This window comes from Oncorhynchus masou, chromosome 29, assembly GCF_036934945.1.
Source record: "Oncorhynchus masou masou isolate Uvic2021 chromosome 29, UVic_Omas_1.1, whole genome shotgun sequence".
In the NCBI taxonomy this organism is placed as follows: Eukaryota; Metazoa; Chordata; class Actinopteri; order Salmoniformes; family Salmonidae; genus Oncorhynchus; species Oncorhynchus masou.
Genome location: NC_088240.1, coordinates 11,910,630 through 11,938,212, shown reverse-complemented (window position 1 = coordinate 11,938,212; position 27,583 = coordinate 11,910,630). Strand labels below are relative to the sequence as shown.

At 44.7% G+C, this 27,583-nt stretch overlaps 1 protein-coding gene across 14 annotated transcripts in view; it reads right to left on the bottom strand.

Moving 5' to 3' along the window:
* Positions 1 to 1,095: 1,095 nt before the first annotated feature.
* The window catches only part of LOC135518984 (peripheral plasma membrane protein CASK-like), a 239,730-nt gene continuing 213,242 nt past the window's right edge, over positions 1,096 to 27,583 (bottom strand). For 5 of the 14 annotated variants that reach the window (XM_064943983.1, XM_064943991.1, XM_064943985.1 and 2 more), the window contains 9 exons: positions 21,937 to 21,972; positions 19,508 to 19,552; positions 12,286 to 12,482; positions 11,521 to 11,636; positions 6,422 to 6,502; positions 6,245 to 6,325; positions 3,171 to 3,373; positions 2,435 to 2,518; positions 1,096 to 1,299 (listed from right to left, as the gene is read on the bottom strand). In XM_064943983.1, coding sequence (XP_064800055.1) covers positions 1,123 to 1,299; positions 2,435 to 2,518; positions 3,171 to 3,373; positions 6,245 to 6,325; positions 6,422 to 6,502; positions 11,521 to 11,636; positions 12,286 to 12,482; positions 19,508 to 19,552; positions 21,937 to 21,972 — 1,020 coding nt within the window. In that variant the 3' untranslated portion in view covers positions 1,096 to 1,122. The remainder of the gene's footprint in view (positions 1,300 to 2,434; positions 2,519 to 3,170; positions 3,374 to 6,244; positions 6,326 to 6,421; positions 6,503 to 11,520; positions 11,637 to 12,285; positions 12,483 to 19,507; positions 19,553 to 21,936; positions 21,973 to 27,583) is intronic. The other 9 variants (XM_064943987.1, XM_064943992.1, XM_064943988.1 and 6 more) reach the window with 3 other exon arrangements.

The window sequence follows — 27,583 nt, the reverse complement described above, 5'->3', positions numbered from 1 at the left end:
CTGCAGGTCATAATGCAGTAGATGGAGGATTTCAATTGACTGCTGAAGGTCATGTGCAGTACACAGAGGTTTCTGATTGGTTGAGGTGCTTTTCTTTTCCTGAAGGAATGACGTGAGTTTTTCATAGAGAATAATAGAGGCCTCAAGTGACCAAAAGGTGCTATTAGCATGGGCAGCTAAGGGCTTCCACCATGCTTCGGTCATTTTAAAGTAGTCAAAGTAGTCAGCTGGGTGGAGATTCCTATGGGTTGTTTCTTCAATGGTGCTGCCCATGCTGTCACAGATGCGATAATGGCACAGCTATAAAGAGGAGTCCTCTATCTCTATGGAGTTTTCGCAGAGATGCATCGCTGAGGAGGGGGAGAAGGGGAGGGGGAGCTAAAGAGAAGTCTTTGGGGAGGGGGGGAGGGGTGTTGTCCATAAAGGTCCAGTAGGACAGAGAGGGGAGGGGAGGGGAGGGGGGTGTTGTCCATAAAGGTCCAGTAGGACAGAGAGGGGAGGGGAGGGGAGGGGAGGGGAGGGGAGGGGAGGGGAGGGGAGGGGTGTTGTCCATAAAGGTCCAGTAGGACAGAGAGGGGAGGGGAGGGGAGGGGAGGGGGGGAGGGGTGTTGTCCATAAAGGTCCAGTAGGACAGAGAGGGGAGGGGAGGGGAGGGGGGGAGGGGAGGGGGGCGTGTTGTCCATAAAGGTCCAGTAGGACAGAGAGGGGAGGGGGGGAGGGGAGGGGTGTTGTCCATAAAGGTCCAGTAGGACAGAGAGGGGAGGGGAGGCGTGTTGTCCATAAAGGTCCAGTAGGACAGAGAGGGGAGGGGAGGGGAGGGGAGGGGAGGGGAGGGGGGGGGGGGAGGGGAGGGGAGGGGAGGGGGAGGGGAGGGGTGTTGTCCATAAAGGTCCAGTAGGACAGAGAGGGGAGGGGAGGGGAGGGGAGGGGTGTTGTCCATAAAGGTCCAGTAGGACAGAGAGGGGGGAGGGGAGGGGAGGGGAGGGGAGGGGAGGGGAGGGGAGGGGGAGGGGAGGGGGGGGAGGGGAGGGGTGTTGTCCATAAAGGTCCAGTAGGACAGAGAGGGGAGGGGAGGGGAGGGGAGGGGGAGGGGAGGGAGGAGAGGAGAGGTTTGTGTTTTCCTCAGTAGACCCAGGACACAGGGATCCACTGTGCGTTGGTACAGACCAGGTCTATAGCCTCCTCTAGGTGTCTGATGGTCTCATCTATCTCGTTGTTGATTATGGTCTGGTCAAAGTAATGGGCATAGGTCTTCTGGAGAATTTCTGACTCCTTCTGAAGATGCTGCAATGATTCGTCCTACAGAGAGAGAAAAAGAGGGGGGAGGAGCGAGAGAACGAGAGAGAGAGACATAATAAGACACAGACAGAGATGTGATGCCAATAAAGCAGTTTTAAATTAAACTGACAGAGAAAAAGTGAGTGTGTAGAGTGGATGAGTAGGGATTCAGGACAGTGCTTCGGTAGGCCGGTAGACTGGAGGAGAGAATTGAGCTGGTTTACTGAGGTAATACTACCACACAATAGACCACTACTGACTATGGCCAGCATTTTCTCTACTCATACTTACTGGCAGCCTCCTGCACCACCTGGGGAGCTAAGAGCCAGTCAACCGAACGCAAGAGAAACGGAAAAATAGAAGCTCACAAAGACTGCATGCAAAATAAACCAGTGAAGAAAGCGATGAGAGAAGAAAAAGAAAATGTCGGAGTGCAGAAAAAAAGAAGAGTGCCAAGAGAGTCATGATACCCAGAAAACCTAGAGGTCAAACAGGGAAATGGTTCCAGTGGTTCCAGTTGTTTTTCCACCTTTAATTTTTCCCATAGGGGATTTTATAAACACTTAAAATAAAGGGCCGTGTTTAGTGTAGGCTTACCCTGTTGTGACATTGTGCAAGTTTTAAATGGACACAATACCTGTTAGCAAAGGTGTCAGCTAGAGATGACATGCAGGAGCTTGCAGGGATTTACAGTTTTGCATGGTGTCTACTTTGTTGCTAATTAACTTTTTCGAATCTGAGAGTAAATAGAGCCGAATATGTATAAAAAAGTCACCTTGTCTGAGAGAGATTGACATGGTTATCAAAACGTCACACCAGAGTAAATCTACACGAAACACAGCCCTTATATTAAGTGTTTCTAAAATTCCCTATGGGAAAAATGAATGGTGGAAAAATGATTGGAACCATTTCCCTGTTTGAGCGCAAGGTTTTATAGGTATTATGACACCTCCACTGTGTGGCTCTATAGCTGCAGTGTTCCAAGGTTATAGCTGCAGTGTGTGTGTGTGTGTGTGTGTGTGTGTGTGTGTGTGTGTGTGTGTGTGTGTGTGTGTGTGTGTGTGTGTGTGTGTGTGTGTGTGTGTGTGTGTGTGTGTGTGTGTGTGTGTGTGTGTGTGTGTGTGTGTGTGTGTGTGTGTGAGTGTGAGTGTGTTACCTCATTGATGCCAGGGGTAATGGTTGGTGCAGCAATGAAAACAACGTAAGGAGCGAACTCCGCTGTCCGCAGGACCTTCAGGGCCTAATGGAGAATTGGTTACAGGTCAGCTGGGCTGTTTGTATGTGAGAAGACCTGCCTGAGAAGACCCTCGGCTTACACAAGCACACATGACAAAACACCCAGATTATGTAGAATGTTTTGTTCACACTGTAGAGATAGAGGACTCCAGTGCCCAGAAGCCCATTTAGTATGGCCAGTGCCATTGAGGACTTTCACCATTTTGAAGTAGTCAACTAGGTGGGACTTCCTATGGGTTAAGGAAGGATCACATAATCCATCCAGGTCATCAGGAAGGATCAGCCAATGAATTACACTGGTGAGACAACATCGCATAACTGAAGGTGGCAGTCAATTGCCAACCTTGGATTTACACCTGTTCAAACAACACACTCTAGGTGGCAGTATGCACCCTTTCGGTTTGTTAACCAACTCATAGAAGTAGTAGAAGAAGAAAATAGACTACTTCAAAATGGAGATGACCTCAATTGCGCTGCCCATTCTCTCACAGATGCCATAGTGAAACAGATACAAGGTTGTGTCCTCTAACTATCTCTATGGTTCACGCACACACACAAACACACACACACACACACACACACACACACACACACACACACACACACACACACACACACACACACACACACACACACACACACACACACACACACACCTGTGGCTCTACGTCCAGTATGGAGATGAGTCCCTTCTCGTGGATTTGGCGGAGGGTCTCTAGCCGCGTGCCGTACATGGCGTCCTCGTGACTACCGTACTCCAGGTAGTCATTGTTACTGATGTCCTGCATCATCTGGTCATGTGACACAAAGTAGTAGTTCTTCCCGTTTTCCTCGTCCTTCTTAGGAAGTCTGGTTGTATCTGGGGGAGGGAGGGTGTAAGGGTGAAATGAAAGAGAGGAGGAGGGGGTTAAGTAAGAACGATAACCACATTGGATGGTCAAAGTGAGTGAGTGAATGAGTCAGTGTGTAGTATGTTTATGTTAAGATGGCACCGGAGAGGATGATGTTTTACATGCTCCTAACCAACTGTGCTATTTTGTTAAAAATGGTAAATCATATGTTTCACCGATTCGTGGCTGAACAACGCGGAGATGGATAATATAGAGATGGCGGGACTTTCCATGCACTGGCAGAACAGAGAAGAAGCTACGTCTGGTAAGACGAGGGGTGGGTGTGTGTGTCTTTTTGTCAATAACAGCTGGTGCGCGATGCCTAATATTAAAGAAATCTCTAGGTATTGTTCACCTGAGGTAGAGTACCTTATGATAAGCTGTAGACCACACTATCTACCAAGAGAGTTATCATCTGTATTATTCGTAGCCGTCTATTTACCACCACAGACTTATGCTGGCACTAATACCGCACTCAAACAACTCTATAAGGCCATAAGCAAACAAGAAAATGCTCATCCAGAAGCGGCACTCCTAGTGGCCGGGGACTTTAATGCAGGCAAACTTAGACCACCTTTACTCCACACACAGAGATGCATACAAAGCTCTCCCCCGCCCTCCATTTGGCAAATCTGACCACAATTCTATCCTCCTGATTCCTGCTTACAAGCAAAAACTAAAGCAGGAAGTACCAGTGACTCATTCAATACGGAAGTGGTCAGATGACGCGGATGCTACGCTACAGGACTGTTTTTCTAGCACAGACTGGACTATGTTCTGGGTATTCATTCAATGGCATTGAAGAGTATACCACCTCAGTCATCGGCTTCATCAATAAAAGCATCAACGACGTTGTCAGGCAACATCCGCATTGAGCTAAAGACTAGAGCAACCGCTTTCAAGGAGCGGAACACTTATCCCGGACACTTTGAAGAAATCCTGCTATGCCCCCAAAAGAACCATCAAACAAGCAAATCACCAACACGGGATTAAGATTGAATCCTACTACACCAGGTCTGATGCTAATCGGATGTGTCAGGGCTTGAAAACTATTACGGACTACAAAGGGAAGACGCGAGCTGCCCAGTGACGCGAGCCTACCAGACGAGCTAAATACCTTTTATGCTCGCTTTGAGGCAAGCAACACTGAAGCATGCACGAGAGCACCAGCTGTTCTGGATGACTGTGTGATAACGGTCTCGGTAGCCGATGTGAGAAAGACCTTTAAACAGGTCAACATCCACAAAGCCGCGGGCCAGACGGATTACCAGGACGTGTACTCAAAGCATGAAAGGCTGGTCATGGCTCATATCAACAACATCCTCCCGGATACCCTAGACCCACTCCAATTCGCATACCGCCCCAACAGATCCACAGGTGACGCAATCTCAATCGCACTCCACACCGCCCTTTCACACCTGGACAAAAGGAACACCTATGTGAGAATGCTGTTCATTGATTACAGGTCAGCGTTCAACACCATAGTGCCCACGAAGCTCATCACTAAGATAAGGACCCTGGGACTAAATACCTCCCTCTGCAACTGGATCCTGGACTTCCTAACGAGCTGCCCCCAGGTGGTGAGGGTAGGTAGCAACACATCTGCAACACTGATCCTCAACACTGGGGCCTCTCAGGGGTGTGTATTTAGTCCCGTCCTGTACTCCCTGTTCACCCACGACTGCGTGGCCAAACACGGCTCCAACACCATCATTAAGTTTGCTGACGACACAACAGTGGTAGGCCTGATCACCGACAACGATGAAACAGCCTATATGGAGGAGGGCAGAGAACTGGCAGTGTGGTGCCAGGACAACAACCTCTCCCTCAATGTGAGCAAGACAAAGGAGCTGATCGTGGACTGCAGGAAAAGGCAGGTTGAACAGGCCCCCATTAACATCGACAGGGCTGTAGTGGAGCAGATCGAGAGTTTCAAGTTCCTTGGTGTCCACATCACCAACAGACTATCATCATCCAAGCACACCAAGACAGTCGTGAAGAGGGAACGACAAAACCTTTTCCCCTCAGGAGACTGAAAAGATTTGGCATGGGTCCCCAGATCCTCAAAAGATTTTACAGCTGCACCATCGAGAGCATTCTGACCGGTTGCATCACCACCTGGTATGGCACCTGCTCGGCAGCTGACCGTAAGGTGCTACAGAAGGTAGTGCGTACAGCCCAGTACATCACTGGGGCCAAGCTTCCTGCCATCCAGGACCTATATAATATAATGTCAGTGGAAAGTCCATAAAATTGTCAGAGACTCCAGTCGCCAAAGTCATAGACTGTTTTCTCTGCTACAGCACGGCAAGCGGTACCAGAGTACCAAGTCTAGGACCAAAAGGCTCCTTAACAGCTTCTACCCCAAAACCATAAGACTGCTGAACAACTAATCAAATGGCCACCAGACTATTTACATTGACACGCCCCCCTCCATTTGTTTTGTACACTGCTGCTACTCGCTGTTTACTAGCTATGCATAGTCCCTACACCCCTAATTACATGTACACATTACCTCAACTAACCTGTACCTCCACACACTGACTTGGTACCAGTACCCCCTGTATATAGCCTCATTATTGTTATTTTGTTGTGTTACTTTTATAGTATTTGTAACTTTTGTTTATTTGGTAAATATTTTCTTAACTCTTCTTGAACTGCACTATTGGTAAAGGGCTTGTAAGTAAGAACTTCACTGTTAAGGTCTAAACTTGTTGTATTCGGCGCATGTAACAAATCAATTTAGATTTGATTTGACTTATTGTCTGTGAAATGGGGTATGTGAATCTGTGTGTGTGTGTGTGTGTGTGTGTGTGTGTGTGTGTGTGTGTGTGTCTTACGTGGGATTGGGTAGGCAAATCTGTCTGGGTGTTTTGTGATTAGTGTGTTCTTGATGTGTCTTCTGCCCACTCCATGGGCCCCTGTAGAAGAGAGAGCCCTCAGTCAGAACTGACAACACCACCCTTAGCCAATACAGCATTATCCTTTATAATGCCAGATTATATATTTCTACTTACCTAACAAGACTAGTGTTTTCCTCTTGAACGCAGGCAGTTTCACTACCTCTTCATACGTGACAAGATCTAATTGGTCGAATACTGGAGAAAGGGAGGCAAGGAAAGAGAGAGGGATAGTGAGACACTATGAAAGAGAGGTAAAGACCGACACCCAGAGAAGTGCATCTTACATGGGGACAACACAGGACCCCAACATTAAGGTGAGAGAATGCCTGTGACAGTTAGTTGGGCATGGAGACAATGAACATAGCCTGGGGACTTGAGTGTTTCAACATTCAACAACACTATATCGACGTCTGGGACTGAGAAGGACAAGGTGGCTAAAACAAAAACAGACACGCACCCAGGCTAGCCATGAGATGAAGAGGTAGACATTTTGTCTGTGACAATTAGTGACAGTTATTGACAATGAGTGACAGTTATTGACAATTAGTGACAGTTGGGAGATAATTCACAATTAGGGAATGATCTATGATGTTACAAGGAGAGATAGAGCTTGATCTTCTCCCTTGGAATCGTATAAGTACAATGCCCTGTATGTCCTTTCAACGTGACATCATTAAATCAAATAGCTAAATCAGAGGAGTGATTTATTATAACCCAGTCTAAAGCCCTAATCCAATGAGATGAAGAAGAGAGATTTGTGTAAGACTGTTTACACACGACGGGACAAAGATGGAGTATGTTGTGTTTTCCTTCTGGTCTGATGTGACCTCTGTGACGACCATGACATTCTGTCACCCGGTTATTGTCATTTAAGACACTGCCGGTCTCACGATAATTGACCCTTAATTAGCATAAACCAGATTAGCGTCTCCAGGCCTCCATGCATACAAGTCACATACAAGCCTATATTGTGCACCTGTGGAACATCTACGTTTAAAAAGTGATACCACAATGTATGTGTGTTACGTTTGTATTTATTGATATATAAAACGATGGATGGATAGAAGAAGAGTTGAATGAGAGAACACAGGACGCGACACTCCTGGGTGTCTGTACAGCATACAGCAAAGAGCATATGTTCTTACCCAGCATACATTACACCTCTACTGAACCTAACAGCTGTGTCTGACAGGGGAAATACAACACTCAGTACGCCATGTACAGTACTCTGTCTGGAATAGAAGCTCTCTCTCTCTCTCTCTCTCTCTCTGCTCTGCTCTGTTCTCTCATTGGCTGGCATGTGTCCTTGAACTTGTGCCGACCTTTAACCTTATGTGCAACCTGTCACATTCTGAGAATGACGCTCAGGGATATCAAATGGGGAATCTTTCCCTGAGGGATATATGTATAATGTTAAAATTCAACTAACTACATCTGAAACACACAACACCAAAATCAACTAAATATATGGGTGAGGAGGAAAACCAAAAAACACACACATGCAAATACACACACAAACTGCAAAGCTACGTTCTTTCTGTTTTGTGCTGGATCTCTGTTGCTCTGAGCAGGTGCAACAGGAACAAAACGGAAAAGTTGGGAGTAGTGCTGAGCAATTAGTGCTTTTTTGAGGTCAGTTTGTTTTCGGTTTGATTGTTCAAAAATAATCCCGGTTTTCAATTTCGGTTTCGATTTTTTTGGGTTGGATGCTGTAACAACACAGTAAACAATTAATACAAGTCCCATGATGGTAGTGACTGTCCATTACTGTCTATGATTTATTAACCATCATTTATTCACATTACTTTAACTCAGTATTTCAGTGGTTGTGTATATTACATTTGTTTTATTTGATTTTTATTTATTTGATGACTTCATTATTTCATTCCACGTCATCATCTCATCTCTTTAGATCTGCTGTCTATGCTGTTTGACAAAATCACTACTTTGTAGAACTATCACTATGTAGTTCTAGAAAGTAAATAATGTAAGACATGCATTTACATCGATCACATAGATGTGCAATGAATTATGGTCATTGTATTTAATGATCACATTTTATGCGCTAAACTATATTGAATATTGGCCTGTTGGAAACTACAACTCCCTACTACAGTGCACAGTTCAGGCTGAATCTGATTTATCTCTAGAGAAACTGTGCAATGTGTTGACTGAGCTTACAGAAAAAAAACTAACAAAATGCAATTCAAATAATTGAACCGACGTCACACAATTTCAGTAAATCGCTCAGCACTAGTTAGGAGTGAAAGCTGGTCAACTGAAAGGTTCATAATAACGCAAATAAAAACATTGATGAGAGGCAGAATGAGACAGACAGAGACAGAGACATAGATACAGAGACATAGAGAGAGAGACACAGAGAGAGAGAAAGAGAGAAAGAGAGAAAAGAGAGAGAGAGAGAGAGAGAGAGAGAGAGACAAAAGAGGCGTTAGCTAGCCAGCTACTGTCACTTGTTGTTACTTACATGCAGAGAGGCCGTTTGGAGGGGGACAGCGTGAGAGATGGACAGGGGTTCAGTTACACAACAATATAGAAGTTACCATAGATACAGCAATACAACAATATAACTTTGAAGCAGCAAAGCTCTGATGCATTGCTTTATATTACTAACCAAACGGGGTAGGATGAAGTTGCTCCCAGACACTGATCTAAGGCCAGTTTTTGTATTTTAAGATCAGGATTTGGGCAGGGTATACTGACCTGACCTTAGATACTGTATGTGTCTAAAGGGCAACTTCCACCCAGAGCGTCACACTCTGGCCTCTTGAGGAGGGAAAGTAGGCATGATTCATCTTTATAGAGTTATGGGATCTAATCATAGGCCTCATTCTCTCACATGCTGCCAGCTATCCCCCACATCACCTTTCATTCTCTCACATGCTGCCAGCTATCCCCTACATCACCTCTCATTCTCTCACATGCTGCCAGCTATCCCCTACATCACCTCTCATTCTCTCACATGCTGCCAGCTATCCCCTACATCACCTCTCATTCTCTCACATGCTGCCAGCTATCCCCTACATCACCTTTCATTCTCTCACATGCTGCCAGCTATCCCCTAAATCACCTCTCATTCTCTCACATGCTGCCAGCTATCCCCTACATCACCTCTCATTCTCTCACATGCTGCCAGCTATCCCCTACATCACCTCTCATTCTCTCACATGCTGCCAGCTATCCCCTACATCACCTCTCATTCTCTCACATGCTGCCAGCTATCCCCTACATCACCTCTCATTCTCTCACATGCTGCCAGCTATCCCCTACATCACCTTTCATTCTCTCACATGCTGCCAGCTATCCCCCACATCACCTCTCATTCTCTCCTCTACTACTTGAGCATATTGACGAGTCTCCCCTAATCTGCAACCTCCAGGCCCACTTCCCTTCCCCTATCCCCTCCCTGTCCCTGTCCCCTCCCTGTCACTATCCCTCTCACACCCTCCCTGTCCCTGTCCCCTCCCTGCCCCTATCCCCGTCCTTGTCCCTATCCCCTCCCTGTCCCTGTCCCCTCCCTGTCCCTGTCCCTGCTCCCCTCCCTGTCTCGATCCCCCTCCCTGACCCTATCCCTATCCCCCTCCCTGTCCCTATCCCCCTCCCTGTTCCTGCTCCCCCTCCCTATCCCTATCCCCCTCCCTGTCTCTGCTCCCTCTCCCTGTCCCTGTCCCCCTCCCTGTCCCTGTCCCCTTCCCTGTCCCTGTCCCTATCCCTATCCCTATCCCTATCCCTATCCCTATCCCTATCCCCTCCCTGTCCCTATCCCCCTCCCTGTCCCTATCCCCCTCCCTGTCCCTGCTCCCCCCCCCTTCCCCCTCCCTGTCTCTGCTCCCCCTCCTTGTCCCTGCTCCCCCTCCCTGTCCCTATCCCCCTCCCTGTCCCTATCCCCCTCCCTATCCCTATCCCCCTCCCTGTCCCTATCCCCCTCCCTGTCTCTGCTCCCCCTCCCTGTCCCTGTCCCCCTCCTTGTCCCTGCTCCCCCTCCTCATACGCACGTTGACATTTAATGTCATCAGTCTTGCCCTGGAGGCAGAACTGAGCGGTTTCGAAAATGTCTACATCGTAAAAAGACATGAACCAAACATCTGCTTTTTGGTCTTAATTTAAGGTCAGGGTTTGGCATTAGGGCGAGCAGCATGGTTAACTTTAGGGTTAGGTTTAAAATCAGATTTTATGACTTTGTGGCTATGCTAACTAGTGAACACTCTGCAGAGCTGCTTCCAGTACATGAGTCATCTCTTTAAATGCCAACCTGCTCCTCATACACCCAGCTGTGCCCGATACCCAGCTCAACTCCCATAATCCCTTGGGAACAGCTCAGTACAGATGTAGGCTGACATGTGCAAACATCTTTACACAAATAACTGACAAAAAAAATGAATTCTCCCAACAACAAAATCTATATAATACCCTCTCTCCTCTCCAGGCTTCTCAGTGAACAGGACTGGTGGAGAGGCTGACTGCTGATCTCTGGTCAGTGATGCTCTGCTGTTACTGGTTACTGTTGTCATTTGAGCTGCTCCATAGACGCACATGGCAGTGTCAGTTTGTCCTGCACATTGACCCTGGCCTGGTCTCCAGAGATCACAGTGATCACACCAGATACCACCAACACCAAAGACCACAGACACCACAGACACCAGAGATCACAGACATCAGAGACCAGAGACCACCGACACCAGAGATCATAGACACCAGAGATCATAGACACACACACACACACACACACACACACACACACACACACACACACACACACACACACACACACACACACACACACACACACACACACACACACACACACACACACACACACACACACACACACCCATTTGATAACTGCTCACTCACACACACCCTCATATCTGAGCTTGCCCTTACGCCCCAGCACCAGGTCTCCCTGCTATTTCTGGCATGACTGTGTCACTGGAGCCAGGGAATTCCCTGCTCTCCCTGTCCTCCCTGGTCCCACATTCCCTCACCACCTCTCCTTTGTTCCTTGACCACACCTCCCTCTCCATTTCCCTCATACCCCCATGCCACCTTTTCACACGTGAGACCCTCACATTCCATGAAGTAACAGCTGAGGGACATTCTGACTGCATGACTGTTTACTGTACTGTATGGTATATGCATGCCATTGACCACATGGAAGTATGTGTGTGTGTGTGTGTTTGTGTGTGTGTGTGTACCTGCGTTGTGCTTGGCCAGGTACTTGTCTTTGTACTGTTTCTTTTTCTTGCCAAACCAGGTACAGCTGGCCTGCTGCTCCTGCTTGGTCTTCTCCATGGCTATACACGCCACACGCCTGAAAACATGGCCGGAAATACACACAATGAGAGTTAAACTAAATCACCACCTGATTCTCTTTAGATTTTGATGGAGATCTGGGATCTATCGCTGTGTGTGTGTCTTCTCACCACTCCAGGAGGTCTGGTGTTCAATGCGTGTGTGTGTGTGTATGTGTGTGTGTGTGTGTGTATGTGTATGTGTGTGTGTGTGCCTTCTCACCACTCCAAGAGGTCTGGTGTTCAATGTGTGTGTGTGTGTGTGTGTGTGTGTGTGTGTGTGTGTGTGTGTGTGTGTGTGTGTGTGTGTGTGTGTGTGTGTGTATGTGTGTGTGTGTGTGTGTGTATGTGTGTGTGTGTGTGTGTGTGTGTGTGTGTGTGTGTGTGTGTGTACGTGTATGTGTGTGTGTGTGTCTTCTTACCACTCCAGGAGGTCTGGTGCTCAATGCGTGTGTGTATGTGTGTGTGTGTATATGTGTGTGCACGTGTGCACGTGTGTATGTGTATATGTGTGTGTATGTGTGTGTAGGTGTATGTATATGTGTGTGCGTCTGTATGTGTATGTGTGTGTGTGTGTGTATATGTATATGTGTGTGTATGTGTGTGTAGGTCTATATGTGTGTGTAGGTCTATGTGTGTGTGTGTGTGTGTATGTGTGTGTCTCCTCACCACTCCTGAAGTTCTGGTGAGGGTATGAGCCCTGCGGTGGCGTTCTTAGTGTTCTCCAGCTTGCCCTGCCACCAGTTGTGGTCATCTTTACTGATGATCTGGACGATGTCACCAACCCGGAAGGGAATCCCAGCCTCCTTGCAGGGTATGAGGTCATCTCTGGAGGGGTCATACTCAAACTGGGCCCTCACGTAGATCTGAGACACATAGACAGTGGTCAGCTAGAGGTCAAGATGGAGTGAGCTGAATGAGTCACGGATGAGGTAGGGACAGAGGGAGAGAGTGAGGGAAAGTGAAAGAGGGAGGGAGAGGGAGTGAGGGAGGTAGAGGGAAAGAGAGGTAGGGCGGGCGGGAGAGAGAGAGAGAGAGACAGAGAGAGAGAGCAGTTGTGTTGAGGAGATAATTTCCTGTGATGCCCGGTTGCCAGGTTGGAGACCTGGAGAGGAAGGAGTGGTGTGTGGCTGTTTATTTTATTTAACCTTTATTTAACTAGGCAAGTCAGTTAAGAACAAATTCTTATTCATAATGACAGTCTACCAAAAGGCAAAAGGCATTCTACGGGGACGGGGGCTGGGATTAAACGTTTTAAATAAAATAAAAATAGGACAAAACACACATCACGACAAGAGAGACACCACAACACTACAGACCAATTGGTTGCCAGATCGAAGACCTTTCCCTATGGGTAGTTTTACCTCACGGGGGACACTCAAAGAAATAGCTGTGTGGTATAAATGAGCCTCTCTGTCCAGTTGCCAGGTTGGAGACCTGAAGAGGGAGGAGTGGCGTCCAGACCAATGGGTTGCCAGGTTGGAGACCTGAAGAGGGAGGAGTGGCATCCAGACCAATGGGTTGCCAGGTTGGAAACCCGGAGAGGGAGGAGTGGCTTCTGGCAGTACAAAACAATGGGTTGCCAGATTGGAGACCTGGAGAGGGAGGAGTGACATCCAGACCAATGGGTTGCCAGGATGGAGACCCGGAGAGGGAGGAGTGGCTTCTGGAAGTAATGGGTTGCCAGAATGGGGTGCCAGATTGGAGACCTGGTGAGGGAGGAGTGGCTTGTAGCTGTACAGACCAATGAGTTCCCAGGTTGGAGACCTGGAGGGAGGAGTGGGGTCTGGCTGTACAGACCAATGGGTTGCCAGGTTGGAGACCTTTCCCTATGGGCAGTAGGGATGGGCGGTATACAGTATTTTATGATATACCAGTATTGATGCAGGGACCAGTTTGGGTTATTACTTTACCTTCTATACCGGTATTTGAATGTTTGGTTTGTTAAATGTGATGAGCCATGTGTTATGCCAATTTTTATTGTTTACTTCGCTACTTGAGTCATCTCTCTCCGCTCTTTCTCCCAAAGCTTATAGGGTCCACTAGGAAACACTTATCAACACTTTAGTTCCTACCCTGGCACAATTACTCCTCCCTGGCAATTTAATTTGTTGGCATCTCAAACAACACTGTATTCAAAGTGCCCACTATTATATTCTAACTATAAAATTAGAATAGTCATTCTATTTCCATGATTCCAACAGTGTTGCTCTAATTCGCAAGTCAAATCGCAATTGCAATATTTGGTTAAAAATAAGTCCAAGATTATTTGCGCATATCGTGCAGCCCTATGTGGCAGTGTGGAAATGATCTCAATAGAGCAAAGGTGTGAAGTACTTAAGTAAAAATACTTTCAAGTACTACTTTAGTAAAAATACTTTCAAGTAGTACTTAAGTCGTTTTTTTGTATCTGTACTTTACTTTACTATTGTTGACAACTTTTACTTCACTACATTCCTCAAGACAATACTGTACTTTTTACTCCATACATTTTCCCTGACACCTAAAAGTACTCGTTACATTTGGTATAAATGAACCTCTCTGTCCAGTTGCCAGGTTGGAGACCTGAAGAGGGAGGAATGCTTAGCAGGACAGGAAAACGGTCCAATTCCCTTGTCAAGAGAACATCCCTGGTCATCTACTAGGACTCACTAAACACAAATGCTTTGTTTGTAAATTATGTTTGAGTGTTGGAGTGTGCCCCTGGCTATCCGTTAATTACAAAAAAAACAAGAAAATGGTGCCATCTGGTTTGCTTAATATAAGGAATTTGAAATGATTTATACTTCTACTTTTGATACTTAAGTATATTTAAAACCAAATACTGTTAGACTTTTACTCAAGTAATATTTTACTGGGTGACTCACTTTTACTTGAGTAATTTTCAATTAACGTATCTATACGTTTACTCAAGTATGCCAATTGAGTACTTTTTCCACCCTGCAATTGAGTGCAGGAAATGCAGAAATGATAAAAGTGCAAAAATGTGTTTTGGTTGAAGTTGAATTGAACAGTATAAAACAATCAGAATGGAGAAAGACTCATTGAAATCACTGAGAATGTATGTGTTGCCACCCTGGTATCACTCAATACTCATAAAGCACCCTGGGATCACTCACTACTCATAAAGCACCCTGGGATCACTCACTACTCATAAAGCACCCTGGTATCACTCACTACTCATAAAGCACCCTGGGATCACTCACTACTCATTAAGCACCCTGGGATCACTCACTACTCATAAAGCACCCTAGTATCACTCACTACTCATAAAGCACCCTGGGATCACTCACTATTCATAAAGCACCCTGGGATCACTCACTACTCATAAACCACCCTGGGATCACTCACTACTCATAAAGCACCCTGGGATCACTCACTACTCATAAAGCACCCTGGTATCACTCACTACTCATAAAGCACCCTGGGATCACTCACTATTCATAAAGCACCCTGGTATCACTCACTACTCATAAAGCACCCTGGGATCACTCACTATTCATAAAGCACCCTGGGATCACTCACTACTCTTAAACCACCCTGGGATCACTCACTACTCATAAAGCACCCTGGGATCACTCACTACTCATAAAGCACCCTGGGATCATTCACTACTCATAAAGCACCCTTTGATCACTCACTACTCATTAAGCACCCTGGGATCACTCACTACTCATAAAGCACCCTTTGATCACTCACTACTCATTAAGCACCCTTTGATCACTCACTATTCATAAAGCACCCTGGTATCACTCACTAATAAAGCACCCTAGGATCACTCACTAATAAAGCACCCTGGGATCACTCACTAATAAAGCAAATGTATAACTTTTATTAATCAAATACCGTCATACCGTCCAATTTAAAAAAATACTGTGATACAGCCCTAGTGGCTGCCTGGTAGAAAAAACACGAGTTGTGGTTCTAATCAACATCTTTCTTCAGAGGCAGTACACAGAAGAGGACTGCCCCCCCCTCAGAGCCTGGTTCCTCTCTAGGTTTCTTCCTAGGGTCCTGCCTTTCTAGGGAGTTTTTCCTAGCCACCATGCTTCTACATCTGCATTACTTGCTGTTTGGGGTTGTAGGTTGGGTTTCCGTATAAGCACTTTGTGACATCTGCTGATGTAAAAAGGGCTTCATAAACAAATATGATTTGATTTGATTTGACTGATATAAATGGCACAGGGATCGTTAACACAGAGTTGTCTCTTTAGAATCTCTCGTGGATCGTTAACACAGGGTTGTCTCTTTAGAATCTCTCAGGGATCGATAACACAGGGTTGTGTCTTTAGAATCTCTCAGGGATCGATAACACAGAGTTGTCTCTTTAGAATCTCTCAGGGATCGATAACACAGGGTTGTCTCTTTAGAATCTCTCGTGGATCGTTAACACAGAGTTGTCTCTTTAGAATCTCTCAGGGATCGATAACACAGGGTTGTCTCTTTAGAATCTCTCAGGGATCGTTAACACAGAGTTGTCTCTTTAGAATCTCTCGTGGATCGTTAACACAGGGTTGTCTCTTTAGAATCTCTCAGGGATCGATAACACAGGGTTGTGTCTTTAGAATCTCTCAGGGATCGATAACACAGAGTTGTCTCTTTAGAGGGATCGATAACACAGGGTTGTCTCTTTAGAATCTCTCGTGGATCGTTAACACAGAGTTGTCTCTTTAGAATCTCTCAGGGATCGTGAACACAGAGTTGTCTCTTTAGAATCTCTCAGGGATCGATAACACAGGGTTGTCTCTTTAGAATCTCTCAGGGATCGTTAACACAGAGTTGTCTCTTTAGAATCTCTCAGGGATCGATAACACAGGGTTGTCTCTTTAGAATCTCTCAGGGATCGATAACACAGGGTTGTCTCTTTAGAATCTCTCAGGGATCGATAACACAGGGTTGTCTCTTTAGAATCTCTCAGGGATCGTTAACACAGAGTTGTCTCTTTAGAATCTCTCAGGGATCGTTAACACAGGGTTGTCTCTTTAGAATCTCTCAGGGATCGTTAACACAGAGTTGTCTCTTTAGAATCTCTCAGGGATCGATAACACAGGGTTGTCTCTTTAGAATCTCTCAGGGATCGTTAACACAGAGTTGTCTCTTTAGAATCTCTCAGGGATCGATAACACAGGGTTGTCTCTTTAGAATCTCTCAGGGATCGATAACACAGGGTTGTCTCTTTAGAATCTCTCAGGGATCGTTAACACAGGGTTGTCTCTTTAGAATCTCTCAGGGATCGTTAACACAGGGTTGTCTCTTTAGAATCTCTCAGGGATCGATAACACAGGGTTGTCTCTTTAGAATCTCTCAGGGATCGTTAACACAGGGTTGTCTCTTTAGAATCTCTCAGGGATCGTTAACACAGAGTTGTCTCTTTAGAATCTCTCAGGAATTGATAACACAGGGTTGTCTCTTTAGAATCTCTCAGGGATCGTTAACACAGAGTTGTCTCTTTAGAATCTCTCAGGGATCGTTAACACAGGGTTGTCTCTTTACAATCTCTCAGGGATCGTTAACACAGGGTTGTCTCTTTAGAATCTCTCAGGGATCGTTAACACAGGGTTGTCTCTTTAGAATCTCTCAGGGATCGTTAACACAGAGTTGTCTCTTTAGAATCTCTCAGGGATCGATAACACAGGGTTGTCTCTTTAGAATCCCTCAGGGATCGATAACACAGGGTTGTCTCTTTAGAATCTCTCAGGGATCGTTAACACAGGGTTGTCTCTTTAGAATCTCTCAGGGATTGTTAACACAGAGTTGTCTCTTTAGAATCTCTCAGGGATCGATAACACAGGGTTGTCTCTTTAGAATCTCTCAGGGATCGTTAACACAGAGTTGTCTCTTTAGAATCTCTCAGGGATCGTTAACACAGGGTTGTCTCTTTAGAATCTCTCAGGGATCGTTAACACAGGGTTGTCTCTTTAGAATCTCTCAGGGATCGATAACACAGGGTTGTCTCTTTAGAATCCCTCAGGGATCGATAACACAGGGTTGTCTCTTTAGAATCTCTCAGGGATCGTTAACACAGGGTTGTCTCTTTAGAATCTCTCAGGGATCGTTAACACAGAGTTGTCTCTTTAGAATCTCTCAGGGATCGATAACACAGGGTTGTCTCTTTAGAATCTCTCAGGGATCGTTAACACAGGGTTGTCTCTTTAGAATCTCTCAGGGATTGTTAACACAGGGTTGTCTCTTTAGAATCTCTCAGGGATCGTTAACACAGGGTTGTCTCTTTAGAATCTCTCAGGGATCGTTAACACAGGGTTGTCTCTTTACAATCTCTCAGGGATCGTTAACACAGGGTTGTCTCTTTAGAATCTCTCAGGGATCGTTAACACAGGGTTGTCTCTTTAGAATCCCTCAGGGATCGATAACACAGGGTTGTCTCTTTAGAATCTCTCAGGGATCGTTAACACAGGGTTGTCTCTTTAGAATCTCTCAGGGATCGATAACACAGGGTTGTCTCTTTAGAATCTCTCAGGGATCGTTAACACAGGGTTGTCTCTTTAGAATCTCTCAGGGATCGTTAACACAGAGTTGTCTCTTTAGAATCTCTCAGGAATTGATAACACAGGGTTGTCTCTTTAGAATCTCTCAGGGATCGTTAACACAGAGTTGTCTCTTTAGAATCTCTCAGGGATCGTTAACACAGGGTTGTCTCTTTACAATCTCTCAGGGATCGTTAACACAGGGTTGTCTCTTTAGAATCTCTCAGGGATCGTTAACACAGGGTTGTCTCTTTAGAATCTCTCAGGGATCGTTAACACAGAGTTGTCTCTTTAGAATCTCTCAGGGATCGATAACACAGGGTTGTCTCTTTAGAATCCCTCAGGGATCGATAACACAGGGTTGTCTCTTTAGAATCTCTCAGGGATCGTTAACACAGGGTTGTCTCTTTAGAATCTCTCAGGGATTGTTAACACAGAGTTGTCTCTTTAGAATCTCTCAGGGATCGATAACACAGGGTTGTCTCTTTAGAATCTCTCAGGGATCGTTAACACAGAGTTGTCTCTTTAGAATCTCTCAGGGATCGTTAACACAGGGTTGTCTCTTTAGAATCTCTCAGGGATCGTTAACACAGGGTTGTCTCTTTAGAATCTCTCAGGGATCGATAACACAGGGTTGTCTCTTTAGAATCCCTCAGGGATCGATAACACAGGGTTGTCTCTTTAGAATCTCTCAGGGATCGTTAACACAGGGTTGTCTCTTTAGAATCTCTCAGGGATCGTTAACACAGAGTTGTCTCTTTAGAATCTCTCAGGGATCGATAACACAGGGTTGTCTCTTTAGAATCTCTCAGGGATCGTTAACACAGGGTTGTCTCTTTAGAATCTCTCAGGGATTGTTAACACAGGGTTGTCTCTTTAGAATCTCTCAGGGATCGTTAACACAGGGTTGTCTCTTTAGAATCTCTCAGGGATCGTTAACACAGAGTTGTCTCTTTAGAATCTCTCAGGGATCGATAACACAGAGTTGTCTCTTTAGAATCTCTCTTTGAACTTGTTAAAACATATGTTCTGTATCACTGACTGATTCAACACATCTTTAGCACCAGAGTACCAGTCTTGTGCAGTGTCTGATAAGACCTGTTCATATGTTCATATTTAATACATTTCTCTGAGAAGTGTATTGAGACCTTGTGATAATGCACTCTGAATACAGTAAGACTTGACTAGTTACAATAATCAAAAGGCTGTGGTTTTTCATTGTGGTTTTAGTCATATTAGACTGTAAGATTCTACTATATGGGATGTTGTTTAGGAGAAAAAAAAGATTCCTATTACAGTCATCTAAGGGAATAACTATGGTGTAGCCATAGAGATAAAACAATTCCTAGGATGTCTGCTGTTTTATCTCAATGGTGTAGCACTGTGGAGGCAACACTATATCTTACCTTGACGGACATTTTATCCTTGATTGGAGGTCTGGGTACGACCATCTAGGATGTGAAAGCACCACACACACATCATGCAGTAAAACCACTACAGAGTGTCTACACACACAGTACAGTGAGTGGAGCGCGGGGGAGATAGAGAACGTTAAGCATTAATGTTACTATGGTGATGGTTTGACATGGACGATGTCACTTTCAGTGTTGGACGTAAATTCCACTTTAATTCATTTTATTCAGAGGATAAATTGAAATTCACTTAATTTCATGAATTGCCTGTTTCTGTCAAAGAGGATTCAATTCATCCTCTGAAATGGAATTTAAATGGTATTGAACACGGATTCCTTCCCTTGTTCCTTCTTATAACGAGGAGACTGACCCATTGGAATTCTTTTAAACATGCATTCCTTCCTTCTTATAATGAGGAGACTGACCCATTGGAATTCTTTTAAACATGCATTCCTTCCTTCTTATATTGAGGAGACTGACCCATTGGAATTCTTTTAAACACTCATTCCTTCCTTCTTATAACGAGGAGACTGGCCCTTTAGAATTCTTTTCAACACGTATTCCTTCCCTTGTTCCTGCCTTCATTTTAAAAGATCTGAAAAGACTAGATTGGTGAAATACATGGATGAGCTTTAACCTATCCAACACTGTCAGTGATTGCTGATCAAGGAAGGGAGGTGGAATGCATTCAGTAACAGGAATCCAAAACAATTTAATGGGTTTCAAATTGAGAGATCATAATGGATGATGATGTCACATGCTAATGGGTGAGATTATAGAGGGCTTGAGGAGCCAGTAACACCCTCCAAACTGTCCAATACTGCCCATGCATGGGTCTTAGTTATCTGATTAGAGACTGACGTGTAATGCCGTTTAATGTGCGACTGTGCAGTTCAGTGAAGTAACTGCAGCCATATCTCAGTGAGACAGTGCTACTGTGGGCGACCTATACTGGTGGCATCTACACACTGGAAGTACGCAACTCTCCTGGGATGAGGTTTGGTTAGGTTTATTAGATTAAAGCTCAGGTCAAGTTACTCGTTGGGTGTGCGCTGGTATATGGGTTTAAGATGGGCGTTTGAGTCTACACAGACAGTCAGTGATGGTGTTTCTGTTGGGGTCCACAAAGACAATGATGAAAGGGGTGAGGCGGAGGGTGATGGAGCACCACTGTTTAAACAATGCCTGTGCCATTAGTTTACATCTAGGATTTTACTAATCAAAGCTAACTAGATATATACTCTTTGGTTACACAGTTACAGTTAGTCACCAGCTCTGGTCCTGTTGGCCCACAGGGTGAGCAGACTGTCCCAAACCAGCTCTGGTCCTGTTGGCCCACAGGGTGAGCAGACTGTCCCAAACAAGCTCTGGTCCTGTTGGTCCACAGGGTGAGCAGACTGTCCCAAACCAGCTCTGGTCCTGTTGGCCCACAGGGTGAGCAGACTGTCCCAAACAAAGCTCTGGTCTTGTTGGCCCACAGGGTGAGCAGACTGTCCTAAACAAGCTCTGGTCCTGTTGGTCCACAGGGTGAGCAGACTGTCCCAAACAAGCTCTGGTCCTGTTGGCCCACAGGGTGAGCAGACTGTCCCAAACCAGCTCTGGTCCTGTTGGCCCACAGGGTGAGCAGACTGTATCAGCTAGCTATCAACAATAATAATAGATACCCTAACAAGTAGAATCAGGGGTGTTATTGCTGGCCTGGAACAAAAGCCTGCACTACCCTATAGCTGTCAAAGACCAGGGCTAGAGACCACCAGACTGTGATCTGATTTAGGGATGCCCAATTGCAATCTGTATTCTGTCTTAAGGGGAAGGTCTGGATATTGGTGAGTAAAGGGGGGCCACAAGCCATTCCGTGTCCCTAGGCCAGGCAGGGGAGCTAGGGAGAGAGAGAAGCTGGAGTGGGGGGGCAGCACTGGAGGCCTGAAGCTCGGGCTTCTTTTAGCATGGACAGACAGACAGAGACAGACAGACAGACAGACAGACAGACAGACAGACAGACAGACAGACAGACAGACAGACAGACAAGGTATGACATATGTAAGCAGCAGGGGTAGATTTGGAGTCTGAATTGTCTTGGATTGAGACCAATATCCAGTAGTATTTCTCTGAGAGAGGTCATGGCCCAGTCTAGCAGACACTATCCTGCTCTAAACACAGCTTGGAGATCAGTCTGTAGCCACAGTATATTAACAACATTGTAAGTGAATGGAGTCTACTCATATGGGTTGACCTTGACAGTTAGTCAATGGGGGTGGGGGGGGGGGGCATGTGAACTCGCAAACACACTGTGTCTGTGCACATATGCGCACACACACGCACACACACAGATGAATGAATGGAAATGAATGGAGGAGTTGTGAGGGGTTGTGTGTTACAGTTCAGCTTGTGTGTTTCACAAGGTAAGGAGTGCTGGTATTCACCTGTCGACTCTTGGGTTGGACGGTAGACGGCAGATCCTGCAGAGAAAACACCAGCAGTGACAGAGACAGAGAGTTTACACCGGAGAGAGGCAGGGGAACTGCCACAACAACACCATCATATTGTGTACAGAAGACAGTCAAACACACATTCCCTACCCTCATGTCACCAATGAGAGAGAGGGTACAGGGATTCTCAGTTAGCCATACAGACATAGTTGAGCTTTAGGGTGTTAGAGCAGAGCTTCTGCAGGACAAATCTCGCAGAAGTGAGCAGGAAAGCAGAAAGCAAGCAAAGCAATTTCAGCACCGAAGTGTGTGATGCAGTTATCAGGTAGGTAGGTAGGTAGGTAGGTATAGGTAGGTAGGTAGGTATAGGTAGGTAGGTAGGTATAGGTAGGTATAGGTAGGTAGGTATAGGTAGGTAGGTAGGTATAGGTAGGTAGGTAGGTAGGTAGGGGTAGGTAGGTCTGTATGCATAGGTAGGTAGGTATGTATGCATAGGTAGGTATAGGTAGGTAGGTATAGGTAGGTAGGTAGGTAGGTAGGTATAGGTAGGTAGGTATAGGTAGGTAGGTAGGTAGGTAGGTATGTATGCATAGGTAGGTAGGTAGGTATGTATGAATAGGTAGGTATAGGTAGGTAGGTATAGGTAGGTAGGTAGGTAGGTAGGTAGGTAGGTAGGTATAGGTAGGTAGGTAGGTATGTATGCATAGGTAGGTATAGGTAGGTAGGTATAGGTAGGTAGGTAGGTAGGTATAGGTAGGTAGGTATAGGTAGGTAGGTAGGTAGGTAGGTAGGTATAGGCAGGCAGGTATAGGTAGGCAGGTAGGGGCAGGCAGGCAGGCAGGTAGGTAGGTATAGGCAGGCAGGTATAGGCAGGCAGGTAGGCAGGCAGGCAGGCAGGTATAGGCAGGTAGGTATAGGCAGGTAGGTAAGCAGGTAGACAGGTAGGTAGGTATAGGTAGGTAGGTATAGGTAGGTAGGTAGGTAGGTAGGTAGGTAGGTAGGTATAGGTAGGTAGGTATGTATGCATAGGTAGGTATAGGTAGGTAGGTAGGTAGGTAGGTAGGTAGGTAGGTAGGTATAGGTAGGTAGGTATAGGTAGGTAGGTAAGTAGGTAGATAGGTAGGTAGGTATAGGTAGGTAGGTAGGGGTAGGTAGGTAGGTAGGTAGGTATAGGTAGGTAGGTATAGGTAGGTAGGTAGGTAGGTAGGTAGGTAGGTAGGTATAGGTAGGTAGGTATAGGTAGGTAGGTAAGTAGGTAGATAGGTAGGTAGGTATAGGTAGGTAGGTATAGGTAGGTAGGTATAGGTAGGTAGGTAAGTAGGTAGATAGGTAGGTAGGTATAGGTAGGTAGGTAGGGGGAGGTAGGTCTGTATGGATAGGTAGGTAGGTATGTATGCATAGGTAGGTGTAGGTACAGTTGAAGTCAGAAGTTTACATACACTTAGGTTGGAGTCATTAAAACTCGTTTTTCAACCACTCCACATATTTCTTGTTAACAAACTATAGTTTTGGCAAGTCGGTTAGGACATCTACTTCGTGCATGACACAAGTCATTTTTCCAACAATTCTTTACAGACAGATTATTTCACTTATCATTCACTGTATCACAATTACAGTGTATCAGAAGTTTACAAACACTAAGTTGACTGTGCTTTTAAATAGCTTGGAAAATTCCAGAAAATTATGTCATGACTTTAGAAGCTTCTGATAGGCTAATAGACTTTAGACTGTAACTAGGTAAACTTATACTCTGTTTTATTATATCTTATTAACAATAGGAATTCATAAGTGAGGGATTGTGGAGCATGAAACAGGGGGTAATTAAATTAGATAAGTTCAGAAGGTTTATCTCGAATTAACTTTTGAATTGTTGGGAGAAAGAATATTTTATAACCTATGACGTCATATTTTGTATAACTGTTGTTGGTGGTTACATGGCAGTGCGCTCCGAGAATAAATACTATTATCTATTTTTGATAAGACTGGTCTCTGACTATTTTATGCAAATAAGAATCTTACAAATTCTCATAAAATAGACTAAGTGAATTCAATGAAAGAAAAAATATTGGAATTATGAAATTACAATAACATATACACATCCTCATCAATCAATAATCTACAATGGATGCTATAGTTAGATAGGGAGGTATAGGTAGGTACAGGTAAGTAGGTAGAGGTAGGTTGGTAGGTATAGGTAGGTAGAGAGGTAGGTAGATAGATAGGTATAGGTAGGTAGAGGTAAGTAGGTAGAGGTAGGTAGGTTGGTAGGTATAGGTAGGTACAGGTAAGTAGGTAGAGGTAGGTAGGTAGGTATAGGTAGAAAGGTAGGTAGGTATAGGTAGGTACAGGTAAGTAGGTAGAGGTAGGTAGGTAGGTACGTAGATTTAGGTAGGTAGGTACAGGTACGTAGATGTAGGTATAGGTATAGGTATAGGTAGGTAGAGAGGTAGGTATAGGTAGATAGGTAGATAGGTATAGGTAGGTACAGGTAAGTAGGTAGAGGTAGGTAGGTACGTAGATTTAGGTAGGTAGGTACAGGTACGTAGGTAGAGGTAGGTAGGTGGGTACGTAGATTTAGGTAGGTAGGTACAGGTACGTAGATGTAGGTATAGGTAGGTACAGGTAAGTAGGTAGAGGTAGGTAGGTACATAGATTTAGGTAGGTAGGTACAGGTACGTAGATGTAGGTATAGGTAGGTACAGGTAAGTAGGTAGAGGTAGGTAGGTACAGGTAAGTAGGTAGAGGTAGGTAGGTAGGTACGTAGATTTAGGTAGGTAGGTACAGGTACGTAGATGTAGGTATAGGTAGGTACAGGTAAGTAGGTAGAGGTAGGTAGGTACGTAGATTTAGGTAGGTAGGTACAGGTACGTAGATGTAGGTATAGGTAGGTACAGGTAAGTAGGTAGAGGTAGGTAGGTAGGTACAGGTACGTAGATGTAGGTACAGGTAGGTACAGGTAAGTAGGTAGAGGTAGGTAGGTAGGTACAGGTACGTAGATGTAGGTATAGGTAGGTACAGGTAAGTAGGTAGAGGTAGGTAGGTAGGTACGGAGATTTAGGTAGGTAGGTACAGGTACGTAGATGTAGGTATAGGTATAGGTAGGTAGAGAGGTAGGTATAGGTAGATAGGTGGATAGGTATAGGTAGGTACAGGTAAGTAGGTAGAGGTAGGTAGGTACATAGATTTAGGTAGGTAGGTACAGGTACGTAGATGTAGGTACAGGTAAGTAGGTAGAGGTAGGTAGGTAGGTACGTAGATTTAGGTAGGTAGGTACAGGTACGTAGATGTAGGTATAGGTAGGTACAGGTAAGTAGGTAGAGGTAGGTAGGTACATAGATTTAGGTAGGTAGGTACATGTACGTAGATGTAGGTATATGTAGGTACAGGTAAGTCGGTAGAGGTAGGTAGGTACAGGTAGTAGGTAGAGGTAGGTAGGTACAGGTACGTAGATTTAGGTAGGTAGGTACAGGTACGTAGATGTAGGTATAGGTAGGTACAGGTAAGTAGGTAGAGGTAGGTAGGTACAGGTACGTAGATGTAGGTATAGGTAGGTACAGGTAAGTAGGTAGAGGTAGGTAGGTACAGGTACGTAGATGTAGGTATAGGTATAGGTAGGTAGAGAGGTAGGTATAGGTAGATAGGTAGATAGGTATAGGTAGGTACAGGTACGTAGATGTAGGTATAGGTATAGGTATAGGTAGGTAGAGAGGTAGGTATAGGTAGATAGGTAGATAGGTATAGGTAGGTACAGGTAAGTAGGTAGAGGTAGGTAGGTACGTAGATTTAGGTAGGTAGGTAGGTACGTAGATTTAGGTAGGTAGGTAGGTACAGGTACGTAGATGTAGATATAGTTAGGTAGTTAGATACAGCGGCAAGAAAAAGTATGTGAACCCTTTGGAATTACCTGGATCTCTGCATAAATTGATAACCAAATTTGATCTGATCTTCATCTAAATTACAACAATAGACAAACATAGTGTGCTTAAACAAATAAGACACAAATTATTGTATTTTTCTTGTCTATATTGAATACATAATTTAAACATTCCCAGTGTAGGTTGGAAAAAATATGTGAACCCCTAGGCTAATGACTTCTCCAACAGCTAATTAGAGTCAGTAGTCAGCTAACCTGGAGTTTAATCAATTAGACAAGATTGGAGATATTGGTTAGAGCTGCCTTGCCCTATAAAAACACTCACAAAATTTGAGTTAGCTATTCACAAGAAGCATGGTCTGATGTGAACCATGCCTCGAATAAAAGAGATCTCAAAAGACCTAAGATTAAGAATTGTTGACTTGCATAAAGCTGGAAAGGGTTACAAAATGTTCTCTAAAAGCCTTGATGTTCATCAGTCCACGGTAAGACAAATTGTCTGTATATCGAGAAAGTTCAGCACTGTTACTACTATCCCAAGGAGTGGCCGTCCTGCAAAGTTGACTGCAAGATCACAGAGCAGAATGCTCAATGAGGTTAAGAAGAATCCTAGTGTGTCAGCTAAAGACCAAAGACTAAAATCTCTGGAACATGCTAACATCTCTGTTGACGAGTCCACGATACGTAAAACACTAAACAAGAATGGTGTTCATGGGAGGGTACCACGGAAGAAGCCACTGCTGTCCAAAAAAACCCATTGAGGCACGTCTGAAGTTTGCAAAAGTGCACCTGGATGTTCCACAGCGCTACTGTCAAAATATTCTGTGGACAGATTAAACTACAGTTGAGTTGTTTGGAAGGAACACACAATGCTATGTGTGTAGAAAAAAGGCACAGCACACCAACATCAAAACCTCATCCCAACTGTAAAGTATGGTGGAGGGAGCATCATGGTTTGGGGCTGCTTTGCTGCCCCAGGCCTGGACAATTGCTATCATTTGACAGAAACATTTATTCACAAGTTTATAAAGACATTTTGAATGTTAGGCTATCTGTCGGCCAACTGCAACAGGACAACAACCCAAAAGACAGAAGTAAATCAACAACAGAATGACTTGAACAGAAGAACATACACCTTCTTGAGTGGCCCAGTCAGAGTCCTGACCTCAAACCGATTGAGATGCTGTGGCATGACCTCAAGAGAGTAGTTCACACCAGACATCCCAAGAATATTGCTGAACCTAAACAGTTTTTATAAATACTTCATAAATAAATTCCTCCTGACTGTTGTGCAGGTCTGACCCTCAACTACAGAAAACATTTGGTTGAGGTTATTGCTGCCATAGAAGGGTCAACCAGTTATTAGATCAAAGGGTTCACATACTTTTCCCACCCCGCACTGTGAATGTTTACACTGTGTTCAATAAAGACATGAAAACGTATAATTGTTTGTGTGTTATTAGTTTAAGCAGACTGTGTTTATATATTGTTGTGAAAGATGTAAATATCTGAAAAGTTATATTAGGAAAATTATAACTTTGTAATCTGAATATTTTCCTTGGTGCCCCGACTTCCTAGTTACCTACAGTTACATGATTAATCAGTTTAATCTTGTAATACTAATTACAGAGAATCTTTGATAAAAACTAAAAGTCTTAATTTAACGATATTAAAGACACGACACTTTCAACCGGGAATTAAAATGTTTTTTGGGGGATTTGTATCATTTGATTTGCGCCTTTATGATTTATGCCTACCACTATGAAA